General features: G+C 42.9%; 1 protein-coding gene across 1 annotated transcript in view; it reads right to left on the minus strand.

Annotated features, from left to right (window-relative positions):
* Window positions 1-360, minus strand: part of DPY19L4 (dpy-19 like 4) — a 55,377-nt gene extending 55,017 nt beyond the window's left edge. The window contains exon 1 of the mRNA XM_052651839.1: window positions 291-360. Coding sequence (XP_052507799.1) covers window positions 291-306 — 16 coding nt within the window. The 5' untranslated portion in view covers window positions 307-360. The remainder of the gene's footprint in view (window positions 1-290) is intronic.
* Between the last annotated feature and the right edge of the window lie 19,413 nt (window positions 361-19,773).

Below are 19,773 nucleotides of genomic sequence, written 5' to 3' on the forward strand. Positions count from 1 at the left end.
CGCTCGCTCACCAGCAGCTCCCGGCCCTTCCTCTCCGCCACTCCCCCAACGGCGTTCTCTCCCGCGCCCCGATTTCCAACTTCAAGCTCCGCTTCTGCCTCCCACTCGAGCCGGCACGACTTCAGGCCGTCCACTCCACTCCCTCTCGATGTCTCCGCACACCTCCCGCCCCCCTCGCCGCGGTCCCGCTCCTTCCCGCCGGACAGCCGCGCCACCAGCCGCCGGGTCTCCCGGCCCTTTTCCCGAGACCTCTGGCGGCCGTACGCGCGCCGGACCCCGGGGCCGGTCACCTTCTTCCTCCGCCATCGTCCCCGCGGAGGCCGGGGGGGGACTCCCTCGGGGCTCCAGCGCCGCCCGGCGTCTCCCGCCTCCGCGTAGCCGAGCCCCGCGGCTCTCCTCAGGCCCGCTCGCGGGCCGCCGCGCCCCCACTTCCTGACCCGCCCACTCACCCCCCCTCCGGTGTCGCCGCCAACCGCGTCCCCCCGCCCCGGGCCGCCTTGGAACCAGAGTGCTGGGAGCGGAGGGCTGGCCGGAGTGTTTGGCGCGAGCGCCTGGGCCTGAGCGGGCAGGAAGGAAGGCGGCTCAGGCGGGGGTGGCTCCGCCCACGGCTGGCGCTCCGGGCCCCTTCCGCCCGCACCCCAGGAGACAAATCCCGGGGTTCCCGCTGAGGCCCTTCGCCCCACACACACCGGTAAAGGTGGGTGCCCGAGGGCCCTTCTGGCACTTTTGTGACTCAGGTATTCCCTGGTGGCTCAGACGGTAAAGACTCCGACTGCAGTGCGGGAGACCTGGGTTCGATCCCTGGGTCCCCTGGAGGAGGCCATGGAAACGCGTTCCAGTGATCTTGCCTGGAGAATCCCCAGTGCACATAGGAGCCTGGTGGGCTGCAGTCCATGGGGTCGCAAAGAGTCAGACACGACTGAGTGATTAAGCACGGCACAGTCCAGAGAATATCCAGATCCAGCCCCCGTACCTGCCTCATTTTACAGAGAGGAAAAGGAGGTCGAGCGAGTCTTAAGTCACCAAGCCAGTCTGAGCCAGGGCTCCTGAATCCTCAGAGTGCCTTCAGAGCGCGGCAAAACCCCTTTGGGTTGTTGGCACATTGGTTTAGTAGCCCGCTAGACATTTACAAGACGGAGAAGGCAATGGCAACCCACTCCAGTACTCTTGCCTGGAAAATACCATGGACGGAAGAGCCTGGAAAGCTGTGGTCCATGGGGTTGCTGAGAGTCGGACACAACTGAGCAACTTCACTTTCACACATTGGAGAAGGAAATGGCAATCCACTCCAGTGTTCTTGCCTGGAGAATCCCAGGGACGGGGGAGCCGGGTGGGCTGCCGTCTGTGGGGTCGCACAGGGTCGGACACCACTGAAGCGACTTAGCAGCAGCAGCAGCAGACATTTACAAGAAAAAAACTTGTACTTGCAACTTAAGTGTTTTAACCACCCAAAGTGGTTAAACGTATCTGCATTTCATAACATTATTTTACAAACAGTAATACTATGGCCAGTAATAGAGGGTGCAGTTTAGATATTCCACAGCAATGGAACATAGTTTTAACTTGCATACTGTTTGTCTTCATTTTTATTATATCAGGCATTCTCCAAATATACCTGGATCTTTCCCCCTCAACAGTGTTGTTGTTGTTCAGTCGTTAAGTCTTGTATTTGTGTCCCCATGGACTACAGCATGACAGGCTCTCCTGTCCTTCACTATCTCCCGGAGTTTACTCAGATTCATGACCATTGAGTCAGTGATACTTTCTAACCATCTTACCCTCTGACGTGGCCCTTCTCCTTTCGCCTTCAGTCTTTCCAGAGTCAGAGTCTTTCCCAGTAAGTCAGCTCTTCACATCAGGTGGCGGAACTATTGGAGCTTCAACTTTAGCAACAGTCTTTGAAATGAATATTTCGGGTTGATTTCCTTTCAGTTCAGTTCAGTTCAGTCGCTCAGTCGTGTCCAACTCTTTGTGACCCCATGAATTACAGCATGCCAGGCCTCCCTGTCCATCACCATCTCCCAGAGTTCACTCAGACTCACGTCCATTGAGTCCATGATGCCATCCAGCCATCTCACCCTCTGTCGTCCCCTTCTCCTCCTGCCCCCAACCCCTCCCAGCATCAGAGTCTTTTCCAGTGAGTCAACTCTTCGCATGAGGTGGCCAAAGTACTGGAGTTTCAGCTTCAGCATCATTCCTTCCAAAGAAATCCCAGGGTTGATCTCCTTCAGAATGGACTGGTTGGATCTCCTTGCAGTCCAAGGGCCTCTCAAGAGTCTTCTCCAACATCACAGCTCAAAAGCATCAATTCTTTGGTGCTCAGCCTTCTTCACAGTCCAACTCTCACATCCATACATGACCACAGGAAAAACCATAGCCTTGATTAGACGGACCTTAGTTGGCAAAGTAATGTCTCTGCTTTTGAATATACTATCTAGGCTGTTTCTTCCAAGGAGTAAGCGTCTTTTAATTTTATGGCTGCCATCACCATCTGCAGTGATTTTGGAGCCCAAAAAAATAAAGTCTGACACTTTTTCCACTCTTTCCCCATCTATTTCCCATGAAGTGATGGGACCGGATGCCATGATCTTCGTTTAGCTTTAGGTTTAAGCTCCTTGCTCTCCAAGGGATTCTCAAGAGTCTTCTCTAGCACCACAGTTCAAACCATCGGTTCTTTGGCTCCCAGCCTTCTTTCCAGTCCACCTGTCACATCTGTACATGACTACTAGAAAAACCATAGCTTTGACTTTGTCACATATTAAAAAGATGCCTCTGCTTTGAATACAATGGCTGGGTTTGTCATAGCTTTCCTTCCAAGGAGCAAGCATCTTTTAATTGCATGGCTGCAGTCATTCTCTGCAGTGATTTCGGAACCCAAGAAAATAATATCTGTCACTGCTTCCACTTTTTCCCCTTGTATTTGCCATAAACTGATGGGACTGGATGCCATGATCTTAAGTTTTTGAATGTTGTGTTTTAAGTTAAGCTTTTCACCCTCATCAAAGAGGCTCTTTAGTTCCTCTTCACTTTCTGCCATTAGAGTGGTATTATCTGCATATCTAAGATTGTTGAAATTTCTCCCAGCAATCTTGATTTCAGCTTGTGAGTCACCCAGGCTGGCATTTCACATGAAATACTCTGCATATAAGCCAAATAAGCAGGATGACAATATACAGCATTGTCATACTGCTTTCCGAATTTTGAACCAGTCAATTGTTCCATGTCCGATTCTAACTGTTACTTCTTGACCTACCTACAGATTTCTCAGCAGACAGATAGGGTAACCCGGTACTCCCATCTCTTTAAGAATTTTCCACAGTTTATTGTGATCCACACAGTCAAAGGCTTTCAGTTCAGTTCAATTCAGTTCAGTCGCTCAGTCGTGTCTGACTCTTTGTGACCCCATGAATCGCAGCACGCCAGGCCTCCCTGTCCATCACCAACTCCCATAGTTCACTCAGACTCACGTCCGTCGAGTCAGTGATGCCATCCAGCCATCTCATCCTCTGTCGTCCCCTTCTCCTCCTGCCCCCAACCCCTCCCAGCATCAGAGTCTTTTCCAATGAGTCAACTCTTCGCATGAGGTGGCCAAAGTACTGGAGTTTCAGCTTCAGCATCATTCCTTCCAAAGAAATCCCAGGGTTGATCTCCTTCAGAATGGACTGGTTGGATCTCCTTGCAGTCCAAGGGCCTCTCAAGAGTCTTCTCCAACATCACAGCTCAAAAGCATCAATTCTTCGGCGGTCAGCTTTCTTCACAGTCCAACTCTCACATCCATACATGACTACTGGAAAAACCATAGCCTTGACTAGATGGACCTTTGTTGGCAAAGTAATGTCTCTGCTTTTGAATATGCTATCTAGGTTGGTCATAACTTTTCTTCCAAGGAGTAAGCGTCTTTTAATTTCATGGCTGCAGTCACCATCTGCAGTGATTTTGGAGCCCCAAAAAATAAAGTCTGACATTGTTTCCACTGTTTCCCCATCTATTTGCCATGAAGTGATGAACTGAACTGATGGGACCAGATGCCATGATCTTAGTTTTCTGAATGTTGAGCTTTAAGCCAACTTTTTCTCTCTCCTCTTTCACTTTCATCAAGAAGCTTTTTAGTTCCTCTTCACTTTCTGCTAAAGGCTTTAGCATAGTCAATAAAACAGATGTTTTTCTGGAACTCCCTTGCTTTCTCTATGATCTGACGAATGTAGGCAATTTGATCTCTAGTTCCTCTGCCTCTTGAAAACTCAGTTTGTCCATCTGGAAGTTTTCAGTTCACATACTACTGAAGTCTGTGTGCTGTCCTAAGTCGCTTCAATGGTCTCTGAATTTTTGCGACCCCATGAACTGAGACCCATTGAGCTCCTCGGTCCGTGGGATTTCCCAGGCAAGAATAGTGGAGTGGGTTGTCATTTCCTTCTCCAGGGGATCTTCCCTCACCGAGGAATCAAACTTGCATCTCTTACAACTCCAGCATTGGCAGGCGGTTTCTTTACCACTAGCACCACCTAGCTTTAAGGGTTTTGAGCATCACATTGCTAGCATGTGAAATGAGCACAATTGTATGGTAATTTGAACATACCTTGGCATTGCCCTTCTTTGGGATTGAAATGAAAGCTGACATTTTCCAATCCTGTGGCCACTGCTGAGTTTTCCAAATTTCCTCTCATATTGAGAACAGCACTTCAACAGCATCATCCTTTAGAATTTTAAATAGTTCAGCTGGAATTCCATTGCTTCCACTAGCTTTGTAGTAAGGCTTCCTAAGGCCTTCTTAACTTCACACTCCAGGATGTCTGGTTCTAGGTGAGTGACCACACTATTGTGGCTATCGGGGTCATACCACTTTGCATTCATGCGTTTCAACAGTAGGAAGAAGTACATTTAAGAACTGATAAAATCCCCATTATAGAATGAGAGGAAAAAAGCACAAGAATTCACTGAAGTCATGGGGTAATGATGGTTGTCCCATTTTAGCAGACAGCGAGAGTCTTCTTCCTAATACCACCTATATTAAGTCAGGATATTTGGGGAGAAGCTATCAGCTTTCAGTGCTATGCAAAAACAGTTCCAGGAACTCTTTTTATGCGTTTCAGTTCAGTTCAGTTCAGTTCATTCGCTCAGTCGTGTCCAACTCTTTGCGACCCCATGAATTGCAGCATGCCAGGCCTCCCTGTCCATCACCAACACCCAGAGTTCACTCAGACTCACATCCATCGAGTCAGTGATGCCATGCAGCCATCTCATCCTCAGTCATCCCCTTCTCCTCCTGCCCCCAATCCCTCCCAGCATCAGAGTCTTTTCCAATGAGTCAACTCTTCGCATGAGGTGTCCAAAGTACTGGAGTTTCAACTTTAGCATCATTCCTTCCAAAGAAATCCCAGGGCTGATCTCCTTCAGAATGGACTGGTTGGATCTCCTTGCAGTCCAAGGGACTCTCAAGAGTCTTCTCCAACACCACAGTTCAAAAGCATCAATTCTTCGGCACTCAGCCTTCTTCACAGTCCAACTCTCACAACCATACATGACCACAGGAGAAACCATAGCCTTGACTAGACGAACCTTAGTCGGCAAAGTAATGTCTCTGCTTTTGAATATGCTATCTAGGTTGGTCATAACTTTTCTTCCAAGGAGTAAGTGTCTTTTAATTTCATGGCTGCAGTCACCATCTGCAGTGATTTTGGAGCCCCAAAAAATAAAGTCTGACATTGTTTCCACTGTTTCCCCATCTACTTCCCATGAAGTGATGGGACCAGATGCCATGATCTTCGTTTTCTGAATGTTGAGCTTTAGGCCAACTTTTTCACTCTCCTCTTTCACTTTCGTCAAGAGGCTTTTGAGTTCCTCTTCACTTTCTGCCATAAGGGTGGTGTCATCTGCATATCTGAGGTTATTGATATTTCTCCCAGCAGTCTTGATTCCAGCTTGTATTTCTTCCAGTCCAGCGTTTCTCATGATGTACTCTGCATAGAAGTTAAATAAGCAGGGTGACAATATACAGTCTTGACGTACACCTTTTCCTATTTGGAACCAGTCTGTTGTTCCATGTCCAGTTCTAACTCTTGCTTCCTGACCTGCATACAGATTTCTCAAGAGGCAGGTCAGGTGGTCTGGTATTCCCATCTCTTTCAGAATTTTCCTCAGTTTATTGTGATCCACACAGTCAAAGTCTTTGGCATAGTCAATAAAGCAGAAATAGATGTTTTTCTGGAACTTGCTTTCTCCATGATCCAGTGGATGTTGGCAATTTGATCTCTGGTTCCTCTGCCTTTTCTAAAACCAGCTTGAACATCAGGAAGTTCACGGTTCACGTATTGCTGAAGCCTGGCTTGGAGAATTTTGAGCATTTCTTTACTAGCATGTGAGATGAGTGCAACTGTGCGGTAGTTTGAGCATTCTTTTGCATTGCCTTTCTTTGGGATTGGAATGAAAACTGACTTTTTCCAGTCCTGTGGCCACTGCTGAGTTTTCCAAATTTGCTGGCATATTGAGTGCAGCACTTTCACAGCGTCATCTGTCAGGATTTGAAACAGCTCAACTGGAATGCGATCACCTGCGCTAGCTTTGTTTGTAGCGGTTCTCTCCAAGGCCCGCTTGACTTCACATTCTAGGATGTCTGGCTCTAGATGAGTGATCACACCATCATGATTATCTGGGTCGTGAAGATCTTTTTTGTACAGTTCTTCTGTGTATTCTTGCCACCTCTTCTTAATATCTTCTGCTTCTATTTTAGGTCCATACCGTTTCTGTCCTTTATCGAGCCTATCTTTGCATGAAATGTTCCCTTAGTATCTCTAATTTTCTTGAAGAGATCTCTAGTCTTTCCCATTCTGGTCTTTTCCTCTATTTCTTTGCATTGATCACTGAAGAAGGCTTTCTTATCTCTTCTTGCTATTCTTTGGAATTCTGCATTCCAATCCTTATCTCTTTCCTTTTCTCCTTTGTTTATCGCTTCTCTTTTATGCCTTTGGTCACCTATAAATATTTCTTGCCTGACAAGTAACATTGGACAAGGAGTTAGAAACATGGGTTTCTTTTTTTTTTTTTTTAATAATCTATCAAACAATGCTGAATGAAACATGGGTTTCTATGGGAAGACACTAATTGCCCAAAAAAGGCCTGAGTCAAATCTAAGAGAGAACAAGACTGTTGGTCACTGAAAACCACAAGAGCCCATGTACACAAGCAGCACATTTCAGTGCCCAGCTTATCAGATGAGAAGCAAGCAGAGCTCCACCTCATGAGGGCCATTGTTTTCCATGTCAAGGGTCTTGAGGTGATGACCATTCCTCAAGTCGTACATGCGCTACACAGAAGTAGAAAAAGAGAAAAAATAGTGATTCTCAAAATCAAATAGGAATATGAAAGGAGAGATATTCAATCTTTAGATATAAATGGTGGAATTGTGATTGTGTTCCCTGATAGGAATATTCTTCCCTTGAACCCTAAACCTTCCCATAAGTCTGAGAATGAATCATTTTATCCCTGAACCAGTGTAATTTCCCTGTGAGAAAAATAAGACATTTTTTATTCCAAATATCAACTTCATTCAAAAAGATGTACTCCTGACTGCTCAAGATGTTGCCATTTACCTAGCAGTATAGATGAGCTTTCATTACATCACTCCATAACGCGATACGACCAGGTGATTCCAGATGGTAATATACACAACCAGGTGTGCACGTGATCCTAATATGTGTGACAATCAGAATGATAACTTCTGATCCTGACTTCATTGACCATTTTATGACTGCAAACCATGGGCTGCTAGTTTCCCATCCAGAATTTGAAGGGTCGTTTCATTAACCTTTGCCTCATCTTGACCAGTCCTAAACACTGGAGATATTCTCAAATGGTCTTTTATTTACCGTCTACACTCAAAGAACAGTACGATTTGCTGCCTCCTCTAGAAGTCTGGCTTCCCCGGTGGCTCAATTGGTAAAGAATCTGCCTGCAGTGCAAGAGACCCTGGTTCCATCTCTGGGCTGGGAAGATCCCCTGGAGAAGGAAATGCAACCCACTCCACTATTCTTGCCTGGGAAATCCCATGGACAGAGGAGCCTGGTGGGATACAGTCCCTGGGGTTGCAAGAGTTGGACATGATTTAGAGACTAAACCACCACCTAGAAGTTTAAGGACCCCTTTTGTATGCAATGGGTATCTTTAGGGCTTGATGTGAAATGCTTTGTTGAAGAAGTTAAGTCTTTTAAGAAAATGTAGATTAGAAGGGTATTGTAGTAACTGGGTTAAAAAATAAAGGCTTGAAATAAGGCAATGGAAATAAAAGTGTTCAAAGAGAACGGATTCAAAAAATGCTGGAGGTAAAATCTACAGGGCCTAGTGACAGATTGGATGCCATCAATGATGAGTTGAGAATGACTCTTAAGGTTTCTATCTTAAAATTGATCATGTGCCTTCTGTGTGCCAAGTACTGTTTGTTACCAGAATATGAGACAAATACAAAACAAAAGCCCCTGAAAACTTACCTACTTGAAACCAAAAAAATACAAGTAAAGACTATTTTAAAAGATACTCTTCTATCTAATTCTCCATCTTAATGTATAGAATAATTAGTGTGAAATCTTTGCATTAGTTCAGCTTTTCTTCTATTAAAGATATGGAACTCTTTCTCACCTTTATTATATCATTAATTTGTAATTATCCATTAAGTAACATATTTGAGTTAGTCTCAATACCATCTCCTTTGTGAAGTCTGAACCAGGTATGATCAATTAGTCCTTGAAAACACATAACACTCTTACCAGCATTATATTCTGACTGGTACTTTGGTCATGTTTTATCCTGTTCTTTCAACTCTTTGAAACATGTTGTAGACTATGTTGGTAATGCCCAAGGTAAGAGAAACCCAAGTAAGATGGTAGGTGTTGCAAGAGGGCATCAGAGGGCAGACACACTGAAACCATACTCACAGAAAACTAGTTAATCTAATCACATTAGGACCACAGCCTTGTATAACTCAATGAAACCAAACCATGCCTGCGGCAACCCAAGATGGGTGGGTCATGGTGGAAAGGTCTGACAGAATGTGGTCCACTGGAGAAGGGAATGGCAAGCCACTTCAGTATTCTTGCCTTGAGAACCCTATGAACAGTATGAAAAGGCAAAATGATAGGATACTGAAAGAGGAACTTCCCAGGTCAGTAGGTGCCCAATATGCTACTGGAGATCAGTGGAGAAATAACTCCAGAAAGAATGAAGGGATGGAGCCAAAGCAAAAACAATACCCAGATGTGGATGTGACTGGTGATAGAAGCAAGGTCTGATGCTGTAAAGAGCAATATTGCATAGGAACCTGGAATGTCAGGCCCATGAATCAAGGCAAATTGGAAGTGGTCAAACAGGAGATGGCAAGGGTGAACGTCGACATTCTAGGAATCAGCAAACTAAAATGGACTGGCATGGGTGAATTTAACTCAGATGACCATTATGTCTACTACTGCGGGCAGGAATCCCTCAGAAGAAATGGAGTAGCCATCATGGGCAACAAGAGAGTCTGAAATGCAGTACTTGGATGCAATCTCAAAAACGACAGAATGATCTCTGTTCGTCTCCAAGGCAAACCATTCAATATCACAGTTATCCAAGTTTATGCCCCAACCAGTAACACTGAAGAAGCTGAAGTTGAATGGTTTTATGAAGACCTACAAGACCTTTTAGAACTAACACCCAAAAAAGATGTCCTTTTCATTATAGGGCACTGGAATGCAAAAGTAGGAAGTCAAGAAACACCTGGAGTAACAGGCAAATTTGGCCTTGGAATGCAGAATGAAACAGAGCAAAGACTAATAGAGTTCTGCCAAGAAAATGCACTGGTCATAGCAAACACCCTCTTCCAACAACACAAGAGAAGACTCTACACATGGACATCACCAGGTGGTCAACACCGAAATCAGATTGACTATATTCTTTGTAGCCAAAGATGGAGAAGCTCTATACAGTCAACAAAAACCAGACCAGGAGCTGACTGTGGCTCAGATCATGAACTCCTTATTACTAAATTCAGACTTAAATTTAAGAAAGTAGGGAAAACCACTAGACCATTCAGGTATGACCTAAATCAAATCCCTTATGATTATACAGTGGAAGTGAGAAATAGATTTAAGGGCCTAGATCTGATAGATAGAGTGCCTGATGAACTATGGAATGAGGTTTGTGACATTGTACAGGAGACAGGGATCTAGACCATCCCCATGGAAAAGAAATGCAAAAAAGCAAAATGGCTGTCTGGGGAGGCCTTACAAATAGTCGTGAAAAGAAGAGAGGCAAAAAGCAAAGGAGAAAATAAAACATATAAGCATCTGAATGCAGAGTTCCAAAGAATAGCAAGAAGAGATAAGAAAGCCTTCTTCAGTGATCAATGCAAAGAAATAGAGGAAAAGAACAGAATGGGAAAGACTAGAGATCTCTTCAAGAAAATTAGAGATACCAAGGGAACATTTCATGCAAAGATGGGCTTGATAAAGGACAGAAATGGTCTGGACCTAACAGAAGCAGAAGATATTAAGAAGAGGTGGCAAGAATACACAGAACTGTACAAAAAAGATCTTCATGACCCAGATAATCACAATGGTGTGATCACTCATCTAGAGCCAGACATCCTGGAATGTGAAGTCAAGCGGGCCTTGGAGAGAACCGCTACAAACAAAGCTAGTGCAGGTGATCGCATTCCAGTTGAGCTGTTTCAAATCCTGACAGATGATGCTGTGAAAGTGCTGCACTCAATATGCCAGCAAATTTGGAAAACTCAGCAGTGGCCAAGGACTGGAAAAGATCAGTTTTCATTCCAATCCCAAAGAAAGGCAATGCAAAAGAATGCTCAAACTACTGCACAGTTGCACTCATCTCACATGCTAGTAAAGAAATGCTCAAAATTCTCCAAGCCAGGCTTCAGCAATACGTGAACCGTGAACTTCCTGATGTTCAAGCTGGTTTTAGAAAAGGCAGAGGAACCAGAGATCAAATTGCCAACATCTGCTGGGTCATGGAAAAAGCAAGAGAGTTCCAGAAAAACATCTATTTCTGCTTTATTGACTATGCCAAAGACTTTGACTGTGTGGATCACAATCAACTGTGGAAAATTCTGAAAGAGATGGGAACACCAGACCACCTGACTTGCCTCTTGAGAAATCTGTATGCAGGTCAGGAAGCAAGAGTTAGAACTGGACATGGAACAACAGACTGGTTCCAAATAGGAAAAGGAGTATGTCAAGGCTGTATATTGTCACCCTGCTTATTTAACTTCTATGCAGAGCACATCATGAGAAACGCTGAACTGGAAGAAACACAAGCTGGAATCAAGACTGCTGGGAGAAATATCAATAACCTCAGATATGCAGATGACACCACCCTTATGGCAGAAAGTGAAGAGGAACTCAAAAGCCTCTTGACGAAAGTGAAAGAGGAGAGTGAAAAAGTTGGCCTAAAGCTCAACATTCAGAAAACGAAGATCATGGCATCTGGTCCCATCACTTCATGGGAAGTAGATGGGGAAACAGTGGAAACAGTGTCAGACTTTGTCTTTTTGGGCTCCAAAATCACTGCAGATGGTGACTGCAGCCATGAAATTAAAAGACACTTACTCCTTGGAAGAAAAGTTATGACCAACCTAGATAGCATATTCAAAAGCAGAGACATTACTTTGCCGACTAAGGTCCGTCTAGTCAAGGCTATGGTTTTTCCTGTGGTCATGTATGGTTGTGAGAGTTGGACTGTGAAGAAGGCTGAGTGCTGTAGAATTGATGCTTTTGAACTGTGGTGTTGGAGAAGACTCTTGAGAGTCTCTTAGACTGCAATGAGTTCCAACCAGTCCATTCTGAAGATCAGCCCTGGGATTTCTTTGGAAGGAATGATGCTAAAGCTGAAACTCCAGTACTTTGGCCACCTCATGCGAAGAATTGACTCGTTGGAAAAGACTCTGATGCTGGGAGGGATTGGGGGCAGGAGGAGAAGGGGACAACAGAGGATGACATGGCTGGATGGCATCACCGACTCGATGCACATGAGTTTGAGTGAACTCTGGGAGCTGGTGATGGAAAGGGAGGCCTGGCATGCTGCGATTCAGGGGGTCGCAAAGAGTCGGACATGACTGAGCGAATGAACTGAACTGACTGAACTGATAATAGTATGAGCTGTGGATGTCTTAGATAAGTTGTATGTTTCACACTAACCATGAAAACTATGAGTAGATGCTGTTTTGTCTTAGCTTGTTGTTAGTTTTTCTTGTGACTATGGATTAATTTTTTTCTATGCTTTTTCTGTAAAAGAAGAAATAAAGAGCTATATTGTCAGTGGCTCCTGCAGTTGTTTCTCAAGCAGCCCTCACTTTTTCCTCATTGTTTGAAGCTGTACTTCGGTGCCTCCTGAATATATTTGCTCTGTTATCACTCACAAGGATCGGCTGTCTTCCTCTTCCACTAACTAGGAGAATTACAATCATACAAAGCAATAGTCAAACTGGGAAACTGTATAAGCCTCGCCAGTGGGAAAACATTGAACAATGTGTATTCTATTTAAATATTTTTAAATTGAACATAGGACATTTGAACATAGACAATTGAACTCTAGGACATTTCTAAAGTATAGTTTTTTCCTACAATTAAAACTCCTCCAGGAAAAAACTTTTTTTTTAACCAGATTAGTTGTAAGAAATCATTAATTCATTAATTAAACACATCCTTTCATTTATTGATTAAAAAAATTAGTGGTACTAAATGGCTTATTTTTAAGATTTTCCCAGACAAAGCTTCTATTTTAGTAGACCAAGATTTCATCCTCTCTTCTTGCAGGTAAGTAAGTAAATAAATATTTGTGAAATTTAGTTGAATTGAATATTAGAATTGCAGATAATATAGGACACTTTAGTATAATATGCTCCATGCAATATTTGGGCCAGCTTAAGCTAAAAATTACTTGTTGTTTATTTGAAATTTCCATTGAATTAAGTATGCTGCTTTTGGTTTGGTTTGGCTTTCGTTCCTTTGTCAACCCTATTTATGGATTGAGATTGCCCCATGAGGAGCTCCCGAGCATTGATTACTCTCCAGCATTTTGGACCCATGTAAATAACAGATTAAAGTCTTTCTCACGATAGAGGGAAGGCATAGCAGGTGGATTCTAAGTACATCAATTATGAATTCAGAAAAGAATCTGCCATTCCTCAAGCACTGATACGTGAAACTGCTGATGCTGTCTTCTCACCCTGAAAATGGTTCCAGCTAGACCTTGGATGGGCCTGGTGCCTCCTAGAGCTACCATTGATCAACTTCTCACCCAGCCAATCACTGCAGATGACTGATCGGGTGTATCTAGACCAGCTGTGTGGAGGACTAGTCGCACTTCCAAAGTACAGATATATCTTAAAACCAAAAGCATACAGTGATTGTGGCGGGAAAAGTTTTCCCAGCAAAATTACGATGTATCACCATAACAATTTAAGTGTAACAGGGTAATTGCCATGGTATTTTTTTCTTAATACAGTAAAAAAGAAAAACAAAGACAAAAAATCTGTTCACCAATTATGACATCATTTAAATACAGATAAATTTTAAAAATCTTGTTACAGTTCCACATAAGCACTCTGGTTGAGAATAGGACCCTGAAAAGTCACTGTGAGTCCTGGAGATGGCAGAGGCATCCAAAATCGTGTTTGGGTGAATTTCATACCAAACTTTCTCTTTGGATGTGTACATCAATGTGAAAGGTGACTCTGACTTTACATTTTAGTGTAAAAAGCATACTGTTAATAACTAGAGAATACTAACATTTTAACTGGTGCTAAAGAAAAACAATTTTTTACTTTTAAGATTTAAATTTATAGACAACTTTAAAGGAAAACTGCATAAAGCACATTCCTTTTCACCTACAGGAATGAACATACACTTATTCATTCAACAGATACTTATTCCCTAGGAAGTGCTGCCTAGTCAGGAAGGATTCAGAAGGGAAGAAGATACAGTTTACCTTGATTGAAGTTACAATCTGGGGAGCAGATTATAGGGAAATTTATAGAGTCTAGTGAGTCAGGAAAGGCCTTCCTTAGAAAGGTAAGATTCTGCATAGTAGTTAGTCAGTGAAGAGAAAGATAACAGAAAAAAAACAAAAACAAAAAACAGTGCATCACTCCTGCAACAACCTGGAAAAACGACAACAAAGTGTAGAGCATGAGGGTAAGGGTACCCGAATAAAACTCAAGAGGCAGGCAGAAGTCAGCTCACCCAATAGCATGAGTAATACGTTTGGGTATTTTAAACAGCAAATGGAAACCTTTAGTAGAAAAGATGTGAAGAACACATAATCACTTTGTTGTGTTCTTACCACACACCCACACAAAAGTTAAAGAGGGTGGGAAGAAATTTTTGGAGGTGATAGATATTTGTGGTATTGATTGTGGTGATGGTTTCACTAATATGCTTACCTAGTATGCTATTAAGTCGCTCAGTCTTGACTGACTCTGTGACCCCATGGACTGTAGCATGCCAGGCTCCCCTGTCCTTCACCATCTCTTGGAGATTGCTCAAACTCATGTCCATTGAGTCAGGGATGCCATCCAACCATCTTGTCCTGTTGCCCCCTTCTCCTCCTGCCCTGACTATACAGACCTTTGTCAGCAAAGTGATGTTTCTGCTTTTAAATACACTAAGTTTGTCAAAACTTTTCTTCCAAGGAGCAAGCATCTTTTAATTTCATGGCTGCAGCCACCATCTGCAGTGATTTTGGAGACCAAAAAAATAAAGTCTGTCACGGTTTCCACTGTTTCCCCATCTCTTTGCCATGAAGTGATGGGACGGGACGTCATGATCTTAGTTTTTTGAATGTTGAGTTTTAAGCCAACTTCTTCACTCTCCTCTTTCACTTTCATCAAGAGGCTCTTTAGTTCCTCTTCACTTTCTGCCATAAGGGTGGTGTCATCTGCATATCTGAGGTTATTGATATTTTTCACGGCAATCTTGATTCCAGCTTGTGCTTCATCCAGTCTGGCATTTCTCGTGATGTACTCTGCATACAAGTTAAATAAGCAGGGTAACAATATTCAGCTTTGACACACTCCTTTCCCAAGTCACTCCTTTGAACCAGTCCGTTGTTCCATGTCTGGTTACAACTGTTGCTTCTTGACCTGCATACAGGTTTCTCAGGAGGCAGGTAAGGTACTCTGGTATTCCCATCTCTTTAAGAATTTTCCACAGTTTGTAGTGATCCACATAGTCAAAGGCCTTGGGGCAGTCAATGAAACAGAGAAGTGAAAGTGAAAGTGAAAGTGAAGTCACTTAGTCGTGTCCAACTCTTTGCAACCCCGTAGACACCAGGCTCCTCCGTCCATGAGATTTTCTAGGCAAGAGTACTGGAGTGGGTTGCCTTTTCCTTCTCCATGGAACTTCCCGACCCAGGGATCGAACCCAGGTCTCCCACACTGTAGCAGAAGTAGATGTTTTTCTGGAACTCTCTTGCTTTTTCAATGATCCAACTCACCAAGTTGCACATATTAAGTACAGTCTTTATATCTCAATAATACTTCAATAAAGTGGTTTCAAAACATGTAATCAGAGACTTTCCTGGTGGTCCAGTGGCTAAGACTCCACACTCCCAATGCCCAGGGCCCAGGTTCAATCCCTGGTTAGGGTACTAGATACTACAACTATGAGTTCATATGCTGAAGTTAAGGATTCAGCATGCTGCAACTAAAGACCAGTGCAGCCAAATAAATAAATAAACATTTTTATTTTAAAATGTAATAATTTGGAATATTATTCTTATAAAAAAGCATTCTGGCAATAGAGGAAAGCAGAATTTGATGCACAGGTTCAATAATGAGGCAAAGAACTGGTGAGAAATACTGATGATGAGGATGGTGAGGTGAGGAAGTTACAAATGGCTTTCTTAACATTAATACCTGATACTATGTGGTGCCGATTCCTGAAGTAGAGAAAAGATAAGTAGCAGGTTTTCAGACCTGCTAACATAGAAAGATATGTTTGTTTTAACATGTTGCATTTGAAATGCCCAGAGAGATATTTAAATGTAAATAAGTGTCCATTGAATTGTTGGGTTTAGAAGCTGGTAGCTCCAAAGAAGAATGCAGAAGTAAGTTAGTGAATTTGCCCAGAAAATAGAGAAGGTGGCTAAGGAAGAAACCATGAGAAACACCATCAGGGAAGGAAGGATGAATCTCTTTCTCTCTCTGTCTGTGTCACCCACATACACACACATACGCTGAGAACCGTCCAGAACAAGATGAAAATTCCACGTCGATTTTTTAAAATATGTTTCTAGTGTTTAACGCCACTATCATATTGGTTTCATATGGGTTAAAAAACACTGGCTCAAATTTGAGTGTGTAATCAGCAGCTTTGCTACTCATTTATCAACATTGCCTTTTAGCACAGCAACAGTACATAGCTGCTGAATAATTCAGCAGCTGAACTGATGGCATGGTGGTAATAACATGAAAAGGCAGACCAAAGGAACATTTTGAAGCCCAACTCTATGCCTCCGTAATGATGGATTGTATTTGTGCGATGCTAGGAAAAGAGCCAGAACTGCTAAGAAGCAGTTATGAGAGCACTAATCACATCAACTAGACTCCAAATCTTTATCTTCTAGATCCTTTCCTGTACCTTCTGGGCAGCCATGACAGATACTACTTAACCTACACTTAATTTCCTGGTCAGTAAAAATAATAACAGTGTTGCTATTGTTAATAAATGCTAAGTCGCCTCAATAGAGTCCGGTTCTCTGCCACCCCATGGACTGTCGCCTGCCAGTCTCCTCTGTCCATGGGATTCTCCAGGTGGGAATACTGGGGTGGGTTGCCGTGCCCTCCTGATGGAGGGATAAAACCCGAGTCTCTTATGTCTCCTGCATCGGCAGGTGGTTCTCTACCACCAGTGCCATCTAATAGGTTATTGTGAAGAATCATTTAACCTACACAGTACTTTTTATTGTGCTTTTAATATATGTATAATATAATTTATACATATTCTCAGTGTTTTTTTGATTGTATACTCTTCCAAGGTAATGATTATCAGCTTGGTTTTGGCTTGAAATATCCCTCCACTTTCCACATAAAGTAACTGAGGGGAAGTACACTGAAATATGGACATTTCCCTTTAATTTTTCTAAGTTAGGAGCTAGTCATTTGTTTTTGAACCTTTGATCCCTTAGGATCTTGGCCTCAAAACTCACTTAAAGAAGGCAGCAAAAATGTAGAAAAACAATTTCTCCCTATGGTACTCCTTCAGGGCTCTCATTCCTAAATTCCATCCTGTGGCCTTCCAGTCCTCAGCTTACACCATATCCTGTCTAGTCTGTGTCTCATATTGGCACATGGGATAGGGAATGGATTACAAAGCACAATTGCAGAAATTCAGAAACCGAATTATTTCTACCAGTTCAGTCCTATTTAGCCTTTGCCTCTTCTCACTAAGAAGCTTCCCAGGTAGTGCAGTGGTAAAGAATCTGCCTGTCAATGCAGGAGATCCAAGAGATTTGAGTTCTATCCCTGGGGCGGAAATGGCAACCCGCTCCAGGATTCTTGCCTGGAAAATTGCCTGGACAGAGGAGTCTGTGAGCTACCATCCATGGGGTCACAAAGAGTCAGACATGACTGAGCACACACACTTCTCATTAAAACACTTCCTGCCATGGCCCAGTTTTATACTTGGAGTTCCATTTTAATCTTGGCCCAAAGAATTTGCTTCAAAATAATACAACAGTGGGAAAAGTGGAAAGAAATAAGGATAATCTATATAATCTGGAAAAGGTCAGTTTTCATTCCAATTCCAAAGAAAGGCAATGCCAAAGAATATTCAAATTACTGAACATTTGCAGTCATTTCACAGGCCAGCAAGATTATGCTCAAATTCCTTCATGATAGGCTTCAGCAGCATGTGAACAGAGAACTTCAGATGTACAAGCTGGATTTAGAAAAGGCAGAGGAACCAAAGATCAAATTGCCAACATACAGTGGGTCATGGAAAAGGAAAGGAATTTCAAAAAATCATCTATTTCTGCTTTATGGACTATGCTAAAGCCTTTAGCTATGCAGATCACAACAAACTGTGGAATATTCTTAATGAGACGGGAATACCAGACCACATTACCTGCTTCCTGAGAAACCTGTATACAGGATGAGAAGCAACAGTTAGAACTGGACATGGTTCTAAACTGGGAAAGGATACTTCAAGGATGTATATTGTCACCTTGCTTATTTAACTTATATGCAGAGAACATAATGAAAAATGCTGGGCTGGATGAATCACAAGCTGGAATCAAGATTGCTAGGAGAAATATCAACAACCTCAGATATGCAGCTGATGCCACTTTAATGGCAGAAGGTGAACAGGAACTAAAAAGCCTCTTGATGACGGTGAAAGAGGAGAGTGAAAAAGCTGGCTTAAAACTCAGCATTCAAAAAACTAAGATCATGGCATCCAATCTCATCACTTCATGGCAAATAGATGGGGAAAATGTGGAAACAGTGTCAGATTTCATTTTGGGCTCCAAAGTCAATGTGGATGGTGACTGCAGCCGTGCAATTAAGACACTTGCTCCTTGGAAGAATAGCTATGACAAGCCTAGACAATATTAAAAAGCAGATATCACTTTGCAGACAAAGGTCTGAATAGTCAAAGCTATGGTTTTTTCAATAGTCATGTATGGATGTGAGAGTTGGACCATAAAGAAGGCTGTGTGCCAAAGAACTGATGCTTTCAATCTGTGGTGCTGCTGGAGAAGACTCTTGAGAGTCCCTTGGACAGCAAGATCAAATCAGTCAATCCTAAAGATCAACCCTGAATATTCATTGGGAGGACGGATGCTGAAGCTCCAATACTTTGGCCACCTGATGCAAAGAGCTGACACATTAGAAAAAACCCTGACACTGGGAAAGACTGAGGGAAAGAGAAGGAAGCCACAGAGGATGAGATGGTTGAATGGCCTCACTGACTCAACAGACATGTCTGAGCAAACTTGGGGAGGTAATGAAGGTCAGAGAAACCTGGCATGCTGCAGTTCATGGGATCGCAGTCAGACACAACATAGTGACTGAACAATTTAACTACATATAATCCTGTATGTAACAGACTTTACAATTGATGATATAACCCATCTATAGGCAAGATTGGCTTTGAGTTCGTAATTGTTGAAGCTGGATAGAGGCTTGGTGGCCATCATTCTATTTTTGTATATGTTAAAAACATTTTCCCCAAAGAGCTGGGGGAAGCAGAGAGAGGAACAGAAATTATGTAACCAACTATAAACCTAAGAGACGGACTTTAAGATTTTTAATATATACTCTCTATTCTCAATTCTTTCCCACTGGCCTTTCTTAATCTCATACCATCGCCTGTTCTTTTTCTGCCTTAAGAGCAACTATATGAGGTACTATTTCAAGGAGGTAAATAGCTATCTCCTTAGCCTAGGCAACCTGTTTTTCTTTAAGGCAAGGAATAGCTGGGCATTAAATGCCTACCAGACATAAAGGTACAGGAACCTGGAGCAGAACCTTAAATTACCCAGAGGGCTCTGCTCCCTCTTCACACCCAAAGCTGAAGCACAAACCGGAAAGCAATTGCTTCATTCTTACAAATGATGTGGGCAAGGACTGAGATTGCAAAAGTGTCCCAGGTGAACTAAACTTCACTTGATGAGTATTTAACAAGATCATGTGTGTAAAAATGTACTAGATCTTGAATCGAACTCCATAAAGAGTACATACATCAAATAACGATATGGTCAATATATGTAACTGTAAAATGGTGGAAG

The sequence above is a fragment of the Budorcas taxicolor genome, chromosome 14 (assembly GCF_023091745.1).
Source record: "Budorcas taxicolor isolate Tak-1 chromosome 14, Takin1.1, whole genome shotgun sequence".
In the NCBI taxonomy this organism is placed as follows: Eukaryota; Metazoa; Chordata; class Mammalia; order Artiodactyla; family Bovidae; genus Budorcas; species Budorcas taxicolor.